The following is a 14568-nucleotide window of genomic DNA, read 5'->3' as shown; positions in this document are numbered from 1 at the left end:
CGACAGCCAGGGAGGCCCACCGAGTGGGGAGGCAAAGGCACGGCCAGCCGCGGAGCTGAGTAACACAGAGCAGGCCAAGCCCGCCGCTGGCACAAGTGGTGACGGTTCCTGATCCCTGAGCCAGGGCCCAGGGCAGGCCTGCCCATGCGTCACGACGGCCGTTGGCCCCGGCCCCGGCCCCCTCCAGTGGGCGGAGACAGCCTCAGAAGGCAAGCCGGCCTGGGCCTCTCACTATGCACCAGGGCAGAGCAGAGTTAACGGCAAAGAAGGAGACCCTGGGACACCAGGAGGCAGTGAGGGGAATGTTTCCTGGCCTTGGGGTGGGAGGAACAGCATCGCAGACCGACTGGAGGAAACGAGAGGCAGAGGACCCGAGTCTCTAGAATGCTCATGAATTTAATTACACAAAACATAACCGAAGACACCTGTAAATCAGAAGATGGCAACAAATAAGACCAAAGGGCAAATAACAAATTGGGGAAAGCTACCTGCAACAAAGACACCAGACAGAAGGAACATTTCCAAGTCAGCAAGAAAGACACGAAAACCCAACTGAAAAACAGGCAAAAGACAGGCAGAGTCAATTTGCAGAAGAATCAGGAGGAAATGCCCAGGGACACCGATCACCAGAGAAACACAAAGCAGAGCAGCCGTACTCCACTTTGCTTCCCAGATGAGTCAATGCAGCCAGTGCTGCCCAGGCGGGGGGGTGGGGGGTGGGGGGGGGTGGGGGGTGGGTGGGAGTGGGGGTGGGGGGGTGGTTACTGCTGAGGAAGCGAGTGTGACGGCAAGGGTCATGCCTTCGCTGGGGCGTCTCTACTCCTAAGGGTGGATTCCCAGAGACAGACACAAAACCATAAGGAGAGGGACCACAAGGCTAATCGACAAAATACAGAAATGGGAAAACGTACAGCAAGTTAGCCTTAAGTCCTACGAATACTGTGTTTTAATGAATTTTGCAGATAAATGATCATTAAATAATATTCAGTGAAAAAAATAAAAGTGAAAAAAATAATAAAACTGCTCATCAGATTTGGGATGGTTTTTATTTCCTTCTTTTACTCTTTTTTATGTTTTCATAAGTTTCTACAATGAATGGGGACCACAATTATAATTAGAAAAAAGCAAGAGTCAGTGTTATTTTTTTCAAGAAGGTTGGAAACACACTTTAGTAAAATGTCCACAGAAAGGACCAAACAGACCCAAGAGGGGGAGAGTTTCTGTCTTCTAGACAAGTGAGCTCTCCAGCCAGCCTCAAGAGTGTGGACAGTTTTGGATGATGAGGTGAGTCTAGGCAAAAAACAGGAAGCTTTTAAAAATGCTAAGTTTTCCCCAAAAAAGGTTAATCTTCAAGCACTGAAAAGGTAAGAAAGAAAAAATCTGAAGGACACTTGGTTCTGAAACATTCTGCCCAGGACTGTGCTGGGGCGACGTCCCCCACCCCGGGCAACAGCACGGCTGGAACCGGCCTGCGTACAGCGGGATGAAGGCTGGGCCTGGGGGAACGTGCAGGGCTCTTCCTGCCCGGGCCCTTGCTCCAGGACCCACCTCCGGCCTGCGCCGTACCCCAGCAGCCCCGTCCTTCCACCCAGAGGCTGTGTGCTGCTTGAGTGGGAGGTGACACTCCAGGTGTCCCCGGGGAACGTGGCTCCAAAAGCAGACTCGTGGTCGCAGCTTGGTGCGTCCCTTTCATGGCACCCGACTCAAAGGTGGCACAGAGGTCTGAGGCTGCACCCGTCTGACTCACGCATGGGGCCACACGTGCGGTCACTCCTCCTCCCACGCATGACAGGGGCCACAGGGGGACCTGCTGGACAGGCAGGCCTCATGGTCAGCTCAGGATGTCGGCTCGTCACGGCCAAGTGATGACCAAGCACGTCACCAGACAGACGGGCTCTCGCTCAGGCAGGTCAAGGGTGATGCCGGCCCCTCCAGGCACTTCGAGCCACGGCGGGTGCCAGCCTCTCCGGGGTCCGTCTCTCCGTCTGCCAGGGGCGGGGGGTCACCTGCACCCGACACAAGCCTGGCTGTGTTCATGGGAAGCTGCGCACAGATGATACTAACAATGCCAACCGATGCCCGGGATCTCGCCGTCCGAGTTCTGGTGAACTTGCTGCCTGTGTGAGGCTGGTCTTCTGTGTCTGTTTCAACAGGCTGCTTTCGCCCCTCCATTCGTGTTAGATCACGCTCTGCAAAGTTGGGCCGCCTCTCCCGCACCCTGCTCAGCCACCTAGGAACCCACGTGCGATGTGAAGGGATGATGCTCCCCACGTCTGCGCTGCCCGCGGAGGGCATGGGCGCCACCTGCTGACCTGATTCTCAGCTGCTCCTGGCGCAGTGCTGGGCCCCGGGCGCCGCTGTCCACGGTCCTGGCCCAAAGGCCTGGCTGCCCTGATCCCCTGGCCACCCTCAGACCCTCTGCACCTTCTGGAAATGCTTCCCTGGGAGATGGGAGCATCTCCCGAGGCCTCCACGGAGGCTGTTTCCTTTTCTCAGCTCAGCTTCTGTATTTGTGCTAAGCCAGAGGAGGCCTGGGAAGCTGCCGGCCTGACGTGAATGAACAGTGTCCACGGCGGGACACGTCAGGAAAGCAGGAGGGGGTTCCAGACAGAGTAAGTGTCCACTGGCTGTCACCTGGACACAGAGCAAGAAAAGGGGGGCAGGTCAAAAGCTGAAAGTCGAAGTATCTGGTCAAAGAATTTGTGATGGTTTCGTATCAGCCTTGTAGGAAAATGATCCACTTACCAATCAACTCTGGGCCACTGAGTTGGAGGCCCTGAGGGAGGAAGCCGCTCCTTAGGTTGTGGACAATAATTCATTCCACTGGACATTATGATGTTGGTCTTGCACCTAAAAAATGGCCTCATCAAAAAGAGCTGCTTATTGGGACTTCCCTGGTGGCCCAGTGGTTAAGAATCCACCTTCAAATGCAGGGGGCGCAGGTTCGATCCCTGGTCAGGGAGCTAAGATCCCACACGCCATGGGGCAACTAAGCCTGCGTGCTGCAACTACTGAGCCTGCACACTCTGGACCCACGTGCCACAACTAGAGAGAAGCCCACTCGCCGCAACGAAAGATCCCGCGTGCTGCAAGGAAGATGCCGCGTCCCGCAACTAAGGCCCAACGTAGCCAAATAAATAAATAAATTTAAAAAAAAAAAAAAAAATAGCTGCTCATCACAGCAACGTCTGTAAGAGCAAGACTGGAAACAGCCACAAGGCAGGTGGCAGGGCCTGACTGCATGGTGGTCCAGCCACACAGTGCAGTCCCACGTGGCTGAAATTGACAGTGGAGACATCTCTAGAAACTGTCATGGACAGGCCACAGGCCTTCAGGCTAGAAGGTCAGGAAAGCAAGGCAGAGAAGGATGAGGTCCTCTGCCAAAGAATGGGAGCGGAAAACATGTGCCCGTGTGTGTGTCCGTGTGTGTGTGCCTGTGTGTGCCCGTCTGTCCGTGTGTGTGTGCCTGTGTGTGTTTCCGTGTGTGTACATCCTTGCTTCTACTTTTTAGTGTCCGTGTGTGTGTGTGCTCGTGTGTGTGTCCGTGTGTGTGTGTGTGTGTGTACATCCTTGCTTCTACTTTTTAAATTGAAGGATAAATTATAAAAAATTGGAAAACTGTAACTTTAGCAGAGGAGTAGAATAAGGTAGAAAGACAGATTTCTCTGGGAATATCTTATTTTGTAGATTTGGCCAGGAACCATGCAAATTTTTCACATAATCATAAAATTAAATTAAATGCAAATGGCAATCTCTATACAGCTCATGCTAAATGGAACAATTTAACCTGCTGTGGGTAAAACTTGGGCATGACCTCAGAAACAGAATGATTTCAAGTGAGTTGAAAGCAGTCACTCAGCTGTATATTCTAGTGGGATATGCCCGAAGGTCAAAAGAACTGTTAAAAAAAATCTTAGATGATGACAAGTATTGGTGAGGACGTGGAGAAACAGGAGCCTCGCACACAACCAGGGATGAAAACTGCCGGCGACAGCTCCTCAGAACATAGGGGCACCATGTGAAGCACTAATTCTCTCCTAGAGAGACACCCAAGGAACTGAAAACTCACAACCACACAGAAACTTGTGCATAGGTGTTCACAGCAGCACTACTCAATTATAACCAAAAAGTGGAAACAACACACCCGCCCATCGACACATGAACAAAATGTGGTCTATCCGTACAGTGGAATATTATTCACCATAGAAAGGAAGTCCTGACACCTGCATGAAGGTGGGTGAACCTTGAAAACACGATGCTCAGCAAAAGAAGCCAGACACAAAAGGTCACATAATGAGTGATTCTACTTATATGAAATGTCCAGAATAGGCAATTCACGGAGCCAGAAAGTAGATTCGTGGCTGCGAAAGGCTGGGGAGTGCCTACAGAACCCACACAGAAAAGGCTGCGGTGGCGCCTCGGAGTTCAGCTCGAGAAGAAAGAGCAGCCCTGAACCCCACGGGCTCCCGGCCAGCCCCTGCCCATTGCTGGGGGAGCTGGCCACACGCTGCTCCAGGAAGAAGGTGGCAGTGGCTGCACAGGCCTGCAAGGCGTCTGCCCCTGCACCCAGATGGCCCCTCCCTGCTGACCGCCCCTCTGTGCACAGCTCCCGTGGCTGCGGGCAGGGACCTGTCCAGCCTCCGGGCTGAGCCCCCTCCCCTCTCCATCCTCCCACCTCCCTTTGCACACAGTGAAGCCAGGATAGGAGCCTGCGAGGCAGGGTCTGGTGAGAGGACAGTGCAACAGTCGCGTGTGAAGCCCCAAGGCTGGGCCCGGCTCCTCCTTTCCCATGTCCAGGATGGGGGCCGGGGACATGTGGTGGGTGCCGGGGCAGTGCTGGCTGAATCTGCTTCATTCAGGATAAGCCCCGGGTGTGGGGCAGGGGAGGAAGAGCTGCCGTGAGGCAGATGTGTAGGAGCCAGGGTGTCACAGGGCCCAGCCCGCCCTGCCCGCTCAGCTGCCTCTGGGGGAGAGAACAGGGTCCTGGGGGCACTGACCGAGAATCTGCCCCAGGGTGGTCTCGGGATCCCACCGCTGCCCCCGGGGCAGGGCTGAGGGTCTGTGTGGCTAACCGCGGCCCACGGGAGCTGCCACGCCGGTCAGGTGGGTGCTGGGCCCCAGCCCCGGCCGGTCCGCACACGCCGGTCACACCACAGCAGTGAGAAGTGGCGAACCGAGGGCCTGGCGCTGCGCCCACTCACCTGAAGGTGCCCGTCACGCCAGAAACAGGGCGGTCGGGGCTACAGGGGACGCTTCTTGTTTGGATGTGGCAACTGGGTCCAGGAGGGCCTGACCAGCAGCTAAACCGACTAGAGGTGAGTCCAGGGGCCAGAGCGGCTCTTACCTGGAGCCCGGCAGGTGCTGGGGCTCCTCCCCGGCCTCCTCCGAGGGCTGCCCGGTCTCAGCCTCCTTTTGCTCACTCGCTCCGCCGCCCCCTCCAGGCAGCCCGTCTGCCGCGTCCACCTGGGGCCCTGAGGTGTGTGCCAGGCACTTGTCGGAAGTGGGGGCTTTGGGCTCCTGCCCGCCAGGGGCGTCTTCCGAGGGCCGGGGGTCCGGGGCGCCCAGTGCCGTGGGCAAGGCCTCCGGAGCAGGCCGGGCCTCCAGCAGTCCCGCGGCCGAGCCCTTGGCGCAGGCCTTGGTGGAGCCCACGTAAGAGGAGCGGATGACGTTCCTCGAGCCGCACTTGCCCCGCAGGCTCTCCGCCGCGTCCTCCCTGCTGCCCGCGCAGCCCCTGCAGCACACACAGGAGTTCAGGAGGCTGTTGGCAGCCGTGGCGCTGAGTTTGTGGGGGCCGCCCTCCGTCCCCTCGGCCACCGGCTCCCCTGGGGAGACGCCGTTTCCGGGGACTTCTGGGTTGGCGAGGGCAGAGTCCAGGGAGGTGGACGACTTGGGGTTGAAGATGACCGTGGCCGAGAGCTTCATGCCCCCCGTCCGGTGGGCGATCAGCTCGGCCGTCTGGGCGTCCTCCGCACTCGCCTCCCAGCCATCCAGCTGTGGCTGGGAGTCCGGGCAGCTGCAGGAGCCGGGGCCCACTACCCGCGTCTGGTCGCCCTGCTCGGTGCTGCTGTTGCTCAAGTCCTCCAGCTCGGCTGCGGCGGCTGCTCCGACCCCCGCCCCTCGGCTCTCCCCGCCCCGCCCTCTCTCCTGGGGGTCGCCCGCCCGCCCAGACCGGCCGCCCGGGGGCGCTGCCGCCCCGTCCACATCCTCCATGAAGAACACCCTCCCCTCCTCCTCGTCGCTGCCCGGCGGCAGCCGTGGGCAGCCCGGGGATGCCTGCCCGAGGGGACCGCCCTCGGCGCCCGGCCCGTGAGCGGGGGACTGGCAGGCATTGGGCGGGGACAGGAGGGAGGACATCGCGTCCCCAGCCCTGTGCACCATGCGGCTGAGCTGCTCCAGCTCCTGGTCGTCGTTCTGCACGGAGCACGCCAGCTCCGCCTCCGCGTGCCTGGGCTCGGCCGGAGCGGGCTCCAGGGCAGGGGGCACCGGGGTGTCCGCCCGGATGGGGAACTCCACATCTTGGGAAATACAGAGGTTCCGTTCCAGCGTGTGAAGCTCCTCCTCGGTCAGGGTCCGCAGCAAATCCCTACAAGGGTCAAGACAGAAGAGTGTGGGTCCCAGAGGCCACACCAGCCCCCAGGCCGAGTACGCTCGGCACCAGCAGAAGAGCAACACGGTGTCCACAGCCTGCAATTAACCTCCCACCATGTCGCTTCCTCCACCAAAAGAGGTGCGTCTCCAGGGATACCCCGTGCCGTGCCGCGGGTCAGGACAACAGGCATGTGGGTGGCTGACTGTGGTTCTAGAATGTGCTCTGCCTTAAAAATGAGACTCTGAACTCTCTTGCTGAAAACAAGAAAGCCCTGATTCTTCGTGATAATAATGTTAATAAATAAAACAAAATTAATTGTATTAATAAAATTATAAATTATTAAATCAGTTAATAAGAATTTTCAGGAGTGAAAGGATATATATTGGTTTATATATAGATTTTCATCCTTTGCTTCAACAAATATTACTGAGCACTGCCTATGTGCCAGGCCCTGGGTGACACACAGGAAGACTGGCATGGTCCCTGCTGTGCAGGTTCCGTAGGAAGAGACAGATTAAATAAACAAATATTTATGAGGGAAGACTGAAGTCCAATGATGACAACAGCAGCAAAGGAAGGAGCCCAGCAGAAGGAGGGCACAGCAGGGTGCCTTCCCTGGGGGAAGCGGCATTGAACCGACATCCAAGGTGGAGTCACTCTAATGACAATGACGGGGATGAGCCCAAAGCGGGTCCCACAGGCCGGTGTATATGCTGCTCTCCACTGGGAATAGCTCAGGCCCGAGGTCTCAGCGCCTGGTTCAACATCCCAGTGCAGTCGGGGAAACACATGGAAAGGTGCACTTCTCAGAACTGCTCAGCTGTGGATCTTCATACACTGAACACACCCTGCAAACAGCACCCAGATCAAGAAATACAGCGCTACCTGGGCTCCCAGGCGCCCCCCACGTGCCTTCCTGGTCACCACAGTGGTGGTCTCCCCTGTCCTCCTTCTCTAGATAGATGACAATCTGCGGTCTGCACTCCTCCGTGGCAGGCATGTCTGCCAGTGCTATGTTTGTGCAGAGATGCCAGATGAAACACAGGACACCCAGTTAGACTGGAATTTCAGATAAACAGCAAATACTTTTTAGAGTAAGTATGTCCCAAATGGCCCCCACTGGGGACATATTTACACTATATTATCGTTTATCTGAAATCTAAATTTAATTGCACACTCTTTTTTTAACCTTTATGTGCAATTACATTTTATTTTTCCTATGCTTTTTTTTTTTTTTTTGGCTGCTCGGCTTGTGGGATCTTAGTTCCCTGACCAGGGATTGAACTTGCACCCTTGGCAGCCGAAGTCCAGAGTCACTGGACCACCAGAGAACTCCCCTTAATCGCATATTCTGTTTCCCTTTGCCAGCTCTGACAACCCTCTCTGGTGAGATTCACGGTCGTTGTAGATCTATTCCGTCTCCTGGTGGAAACGCATCACAGTTCACCTCTGAAGCTGTTCCACCCTGGAGGGGCCCTGGCTGCCAGGGACCCACATCTTTGAGCCCCTGTCCTGGGGAGCATGGGGTGTGTTTCTGCAAGCACGCATGCTGAGTGCTGGTGAGGGGTGTGTTCCCGCCGACAGCCCACAGGGTCTGCTGACAGTTTTGCATGCCCCACACCCTCATGGGCACTTGGACTTTTCCACTTCATCGTCTCTGGTGAGTGTGCAGTGGTATCTCGTTGTGGTTTAACTGCTTTAGCCTGCTCACTCAGGAGGTTGTGCACCCATTTATACGCTGATGGACCCGTAGACAGCCTCTCTGAAGTGCCTGTTCAGGACTTTCGCCCATTTTTTATTGGGTTAACTGTCTGTTTCTTACAGACTGACAGGAGTTCTTTATGTATTGTGGATTTGAGTTCTTTATTGGATGTTGTGTCCAACTCTGTGGACTTTTCACTCTCTCAAAGGTGTCTTTTGACAAACTGAAGTTTTAAATTTCAGTAAAGTTCAAAATGTCATTTTATTCTGTGATTAGTGCTTTTGTGCCCTGTTGAAATCTTTGCCTACTCCAAGATCACAAAGATGTACTCGATTTTTCCCTCTGAAAACGTTCTTTTACTTTTCACGTTTGTATCTGCAGTCTACCTAGAATTGATGTTTTCATATGAGTGTATTAAGGATCTTTTTCCTCATATGGATATTTACTGATTCAGCCATTCACTGGAAAAAGCCAACCATTCTCCACTGTTCTGCTCTGTCACCTCTGTCATGAATCATGTGTTGGTCGCTCCAGACCCTCTGTTCCGTTGAACGCCCCGTGCACTACATCTCTGCCAGTACGACAACAGCTATATGGCAGGAAGTGTCTCCAACTCTGCTCATTTTTTTAATGAAGCACACCCAGCAGAAATGCACACATACGTTCACAAGCTTGGTCACACCAGCACCGTCTGGAAACTACCCAAAAACCATCAAGAGCAGAACAGATAAATAATATTCTTCTTCTTTGTCCTTTTTCTCCAGCAATCTTTTTCTTCTTGGCTATTCTAGGCCCCTTGCCTTTCTATAGGAATTTTAGAATTAGTTTGTCAATTTCTGCAAAAGAAAAAACCTCCTGGCATTTTGATTGAGGTTGCATTGAATTCATAGATTAATTTAAGAATCACTGATATCTTCTCAATATTAAGTTTTCCACTCCCTGAATATGGAATAGCTATTTATTTAGGTCTTTAAAATTTTGTATCAAAAACATTTTGTAACTTTCAGTAGAGGTCTTAGACATCTCAGATTTATGTTAATTAATATTTATTGACACCACTGTAGATGATATTTAAATTTTTTTATTGTGATAAAATACTTATAACATAAAATTTACCATCTTAACCATTTTAAGTGACAGTTCAGTGGTATTAAGTACATTCATACGGTTGTGCAGCTGTCACCACCATCCATCCCTGTAACAATTTCATCTTGTAAAACTAAAACTCTGTCCTCATGAAACAGTAACTCCTTGTTCTCCTCTCCTCCAGCCCCTGGCAACCACAGTTATGCTTTTTGTCTCTATGATTTTGAGGACTCCAGGGACCTCATGTAATTGGAATCATACATTATCTGTCTTTTTGTGACTGGCTTATTTCATTTAGCATGTCCACAAAGTTCATCCACATTGCAGCATGCATCAGGATTTCCTTCCTTTTTAAGGCTGAATAATATCCCCGTGTATGGCTGGACCATGTTTTGCTTACCCATCCAGCCGTCAATAGCAGCTTCCATGTCTTAACTATTGTGAACGATGCTACTATGAATACGAGTGTACAAATATCTCTTCAAGATGCTTCTTTCAATTCTTTTTGGTATAAACCCAGAAGAGGAACTGCTGGATCATATGGTAGTTCTATTTTAATTTTTTGAGGAACCTCCACAGCAGCTGCACCATTTTACATTCCCACCAACAGTGCACAAGAGTTCCAATTTCTCCATATCCTCCCCAGCACTTGTTTTCTATTTCTTTGATAGTAGCCTTCCTCATGGGTGTGAGGTGGTGTCTCACTGTGGTTTTGATTTGCGTTTCCCTGACAATCGTGATGTTGAGGAACTTTTCACGTGCTGTTGGCCATTCATATATCTTCTCTGGAGAAATGTCTATTCAAGTCTTTTGCCCATTTGCATCAGGTTGTTAAGCTTTTTGTTGTTGAGTTTTAGGAGTTCTCTATATAGTCTAGATACTAACCCCTTACCAGATATATGATACGCAGATATTTTCTCCCATTCTATGGGTTGCCTTTTCACTCTATTGTAGTGTTTGCTGATGGAAAAATTTTGAAATTTTCACAAAGTTCAATTTGTCTATTTTTTTCTTCTGTTACCTGTGCTTTTGGTGTTACATCCAAGAAATCACTGCCAAAATGCAATCTCATGAAGCTTTTGTCCTATGTTTTCTTCTAAGAGTTTTGTAGTTTTACCTGTTACATTTAGGTCCTTGATTAATTTTGAGTTAATTCATATTTATATGGTGTTAGGTAAGGGTCCAGCTTCATATGTGTGTGCATATGTGTGTATCTCTTATCAGATTAAGGAAATTCCCTTCTATTTCTAATTTGCTAAGAGATGTTTTCATCATAAAATAGGCATTAATCTTTCAAATTATTATTCTGTAACTTTCAAAATGATTTGGTTTTTCTTCCTTTTTAAAAAATACAGAAAAACTGATTTTCAAATGTTAAACTATGATGTATATAATTTAAACTCCACAAGACAATTATTGTTTTGTACAGCCCAGATTCATTTATGTTCATTCACATCAGGGTCTTAAGTCTCTCCTGTGCTTCCATATTCCCATCTGAGATTTTTTTCCTTTGCAGGAAGAATTCCAATTCGTTTTTCTTTATGTGCAATCTGCTCATAACAAATTTCTTCAGCTTTGTGTTTCTGAATAACCCACTGTATCACCTGCATTTTTGAAGGATATTTTTCCTGGTTGTAAAATCCTGACTGGCAGCTATTTTCTTTCAGCACTTTATTATTTTTTAAATATTTACTTATTTATTTTGGCTGCGCCGGGTTGTGGCACGAGGGATCCTCGTTGCCACATGTGGGATCTTTGTTGAGGCATGTGGGATCTTTTTCTTAGTTGTGGCATAGGGGATCTTTAGTTGCGACATGAGGGATCTTTAGTTGTGGCGTGCAGGATCTTTTAGTTGCGGCATGCATGCAGGACTTAGTTCTCTGACCAGGGATCGAACCTGGGTCCCCTGCATTGGGAGTGCGGAGTCCCAACCACTGGACCACCAGGGAAGTCCCGCTTTCAGCACTTTAAATATATATCATTTCATTGCCTTCTGGCTTCCATTGTTTTTGAGAAGACAGCTGTTGATGTACACTCTTTTCAAAGTAATATGTCCTCTTCCTCTAGCTGTGTTTAAGGTTTTTTCTTTGTTTTCAGCAATTTTACTGTGATATACCCAGATGTATTTTGTGTTCATCTTGCTTGTAGTTTTCTTTAACAGTCTCCTGAATCTGTGGACAGAGATTTTTCTTCAATTTTGGAAAATTCTTGGCCATTATTTATTTGAATACTGCTTCTGCCCATTTTCTCCATTCCTTCCGATTCCAGTGATGTGCGTCAGCCTTTTGAGTATGTCACACATCTCTGACACTCTGGACTCTTCCCCTGCCCAAGCCCCCAGCATGTGGCATCTCCCCCTCCCCCCATGGCCACTCCCAGCCATGGCCCAGGCCACACGCTTCCCTTCCTGGCCCAGCATCGTCCATCCTCTCCCCTCCTTCCTTGTCTCCTCTCCCAGCTGGACACCCAGAGAGGGCAGGAGCCTCGGCCTCTGGGTCCAGGGTCAGGTCCTGCTAGGGACACTCAACTGTGGCTCGCCCACCCTGTGCCCACTGACCCTCCAAGGACCCCTCGGGTCACTCCTCACTGGATTCAGAGCACGTTTGGCTCGTGATGGGGCAAAGGGCAGTTTGGAGCAGGCTTCTGTGCTCTCTGGCCCCCAGAAAGGACAGGCACCAGCAGAGGAAAGCCACCCTGGGCTGGGAAGTCCTGCCAGACCCAGGAAGGGCGTGGCAGGGGTCCACGGGGTCAGCTCTGGACTGACAGCCTGGGAAGGGGGCTTCTCGGAGACCAGGGACCATGGTAGGAAAGACCTTGGCAACTGAGACCACGGGGCCAGGGTGGTGCTCAGAGGACATGCGGCCACAGCCCCCTGCTGTTCCATCCCCGCAGGAGCCAAGCCCTGTCAGCTCACAGAGGTCACCAGCAGTGAGGGCTCCACACAACTTGACGTGAGGTTTCTCAAGGGAAGGCTGAGGTCAGGGGTGCTGGCTGGAGGGCCGGCTGCTGAAGGGCAAGGGAGGCCCTCAGGACAGAGCTCGATTACCCAGGCCAGATGTCACAAGCCCACAGGACAGCACAGATGGTGCCAACGCCACCCAGGGATGGTCGGGGGGTGGGCAGGATGAGCCACAGCATGCGGGTGCCCACTGGTCACTCAAGAGAACTGAGCACTTCACCCCCTAAACTAGTCAAAGAACTAGTAACAGCCCCCAACCTGGGCACCAGCCCCAGCCAATGTGGAGGGCATGGCCTGGCCCAGGGGGACATCCTCCCCTCGCAGGCTATGTGGCCCTGGTCTGGCCCACACCACCCCAGTTTCAGGGCCTCGCCTGTAAGATAGGCCCCATCTGTCTCACGGGGCCACAGAGACGTTTCTGTGAGAAACCAGAAGAGGGCCTGCTTTCCAGGCTATTAGCCAGGGCAGCTGCTGTCTTAGGACCGGACATTTGCGTAAAGGTCTTAACGCCAAGAACAAAGAACTTGTTCTGTGAGGGAGAAAGGGTGTGGGGTTAAAGGAGCTCCGAACAGTAGAAACCAGGAGCCGACGACAGAGACCAAGGTCCCAGCACCCCCGAGGTGGACAGAAGGTAAAGAATTAGCTCATACAGAAGTGTGAGGTTTACCACCCTCTAAAGCTCGGCAGGGACAAGCTACCCACCCTTGATGTGTCCAGTAAAGGCAAAGCAAGACCAGCCTTGTCCAGAGAGGTCACTGCCAACCCCCAAGACCAGTCACAGAAGGGAGGGGGCTCAGAGGCAAACACTCAGAGGCCCTCCCCTCTCTCCATCACACCCCCACCCCCCGCCAACCTGATTTTCCGCAGCAACGTGTGGAAGGGCCGGAAGAGCTCGGACATGTCCTCTGCCTTGCGGTCCAGGTTCAGGGGTCCATCCGCATAGACCACAAGGCCACTGCATCCAAGACAGAAAGCCAGCCTGACGTCAAGTCCTGCAGCCACGTGGCCAGCCCAGACCACATCCCGCACAGGCTTCCCCTCTGCGATCAAATCGTAAATAAGTTTAGAAAAAAGCAGTGAAAGTTATTTCCCAGATTTTATCCTCTTTCGAAGTTGATTAGCCTATGTTCGTTTGAGGGATCATAAAATAATGATAAAAATATGGCTGCACACCTCCCAGCTGCAATCAGATAAATCAGCATCAAGATTTGCTGCTAAAATCTGCCTCCTTGAAAATGGAAATACTGGATTTGTGTTTAAATATACCACAGATGCAGAGGTTTGTGAGAACTGGCCCTGGAACCATCTACTCCAAAAGGGAAACAGGAGTTGGAGGTGAAGCCCAGCCCAGCCCTCCACCAGCATGGAGCCCTGACCCCAGGGCTGGCCCCTGGGGGTGTGGGTCCTGCAGGAGCACGGCACAGACAGGGCGAGATTTTCCAGACGGCGCCCTACAGGCTATCCTCCCAGCTCTCCCACCTCTCCCTTGTTCCGTCCACACGCCCGAGGTCCGGGGGCTGCCCGAGACTTTCCGACTCACACTGGCCACAGGCTCTCCCGGTTCCCAGCCCAGCCAGGCTGTGAATGTCGTGTCCTGGCCGCTCCCACCCTTTCCAGGCTGTCTCCAAAGCCCCCTTCCCCTCCCAGCACTCTGCCCCATGGTCAGGCACCCTTCAAGATGGGAGCAGCCTCCTGTCACCCCTCAGGCAGGATGGACCCTCCTGCTGGGCGTCCCCGTGCCTCAAGAGGACCCCCTTTGCAGGACTGGGTCCCACGGCCTGTCTGACTCTGCCCAGATGCCAGCTCCGGGCGCCCCAATTCCATGGGGGCGGGGTCCCGTGTTCACCTCCGTAGCCACAGCCCCACCCATCTCCAGGCGCGTGACCATCATTCCAGACCCATCTCTCAGAGAGAGGACCTATCCCTGAGGACCCTTCTCTGGATGCCTCCTGCACCTCTTGGGTGCCCAGGGACCGTCCACCCATGAACACGGGCCTGTCCCCTCACGGCCCCATGGAGCATAGGTCGGCGCCTTGGGGGCTTCTTTGTGTAAATGAGGAGCCGCTGGCACATCTCTGAGGATAAACAGGATCTTGTTTCAGGCCTCAGGGTCCGGTCACCCATCCAGCTGGGAGCCGCCATTAGTTCTGGAAAACATCCAGTTCAGTGAGAAAAACTGATAAACAAAGTTGAATGAGGAGACTGTTTTCCCCTAAGAAAAGGTTGGTTTCA

General features: G+C 52.6%; 1 protein-coding gene across 2 annotated transcripts in view; it reads right to left on the bottom strand.

The window, feature by feature from the left end:
* The window catches only part of ZFYVE28 (zinc finger FYVE-type containing 28), a 70306-nt gene that overhangs the window by 26819 nt on the left and 28919 nt on the right, over positions 1 to 14568 (bottom strand). For both annotated transcript variants that reach the window (XM_060089462.1, XM_060089472.1), the window contains 2 exons: positions 13190 to 13291; positions 5345 to 6583 (listed from right to left, as the gene is read on the bottom strand). In XM_060089462.1, coding sequence (XP_059945445.1) covers positions 5345 to 6583; positions 13190 to 13291 — 1341 coding nt within the window. The remainder of the gene's footprint in view (positions 1 to 5344; positions 6584 to 13189; positions 13292 to 14568) is intronic.

The sequence above is a fragment of the Mesoplodon densirostris genome, chromosome 1, assembly GCF_025265405.1.
Source record: "Mesoplodon densirostris isolate mMesDen1 chromosome 1, mMesDen1 primary haplotype, whole genome shotgun sequence".
Lineage (NCBI taxonomy): Eukaryota > Metazoa > Chordata > Mammalia > Artiodactyla > Ziphiidae > Mesoplodon > Mesoplodon densirostris.
Note: the sequence above shows the minus strand (reverse complement) of the source record. Positions and strands in the feature narration are given on the sequence as shown.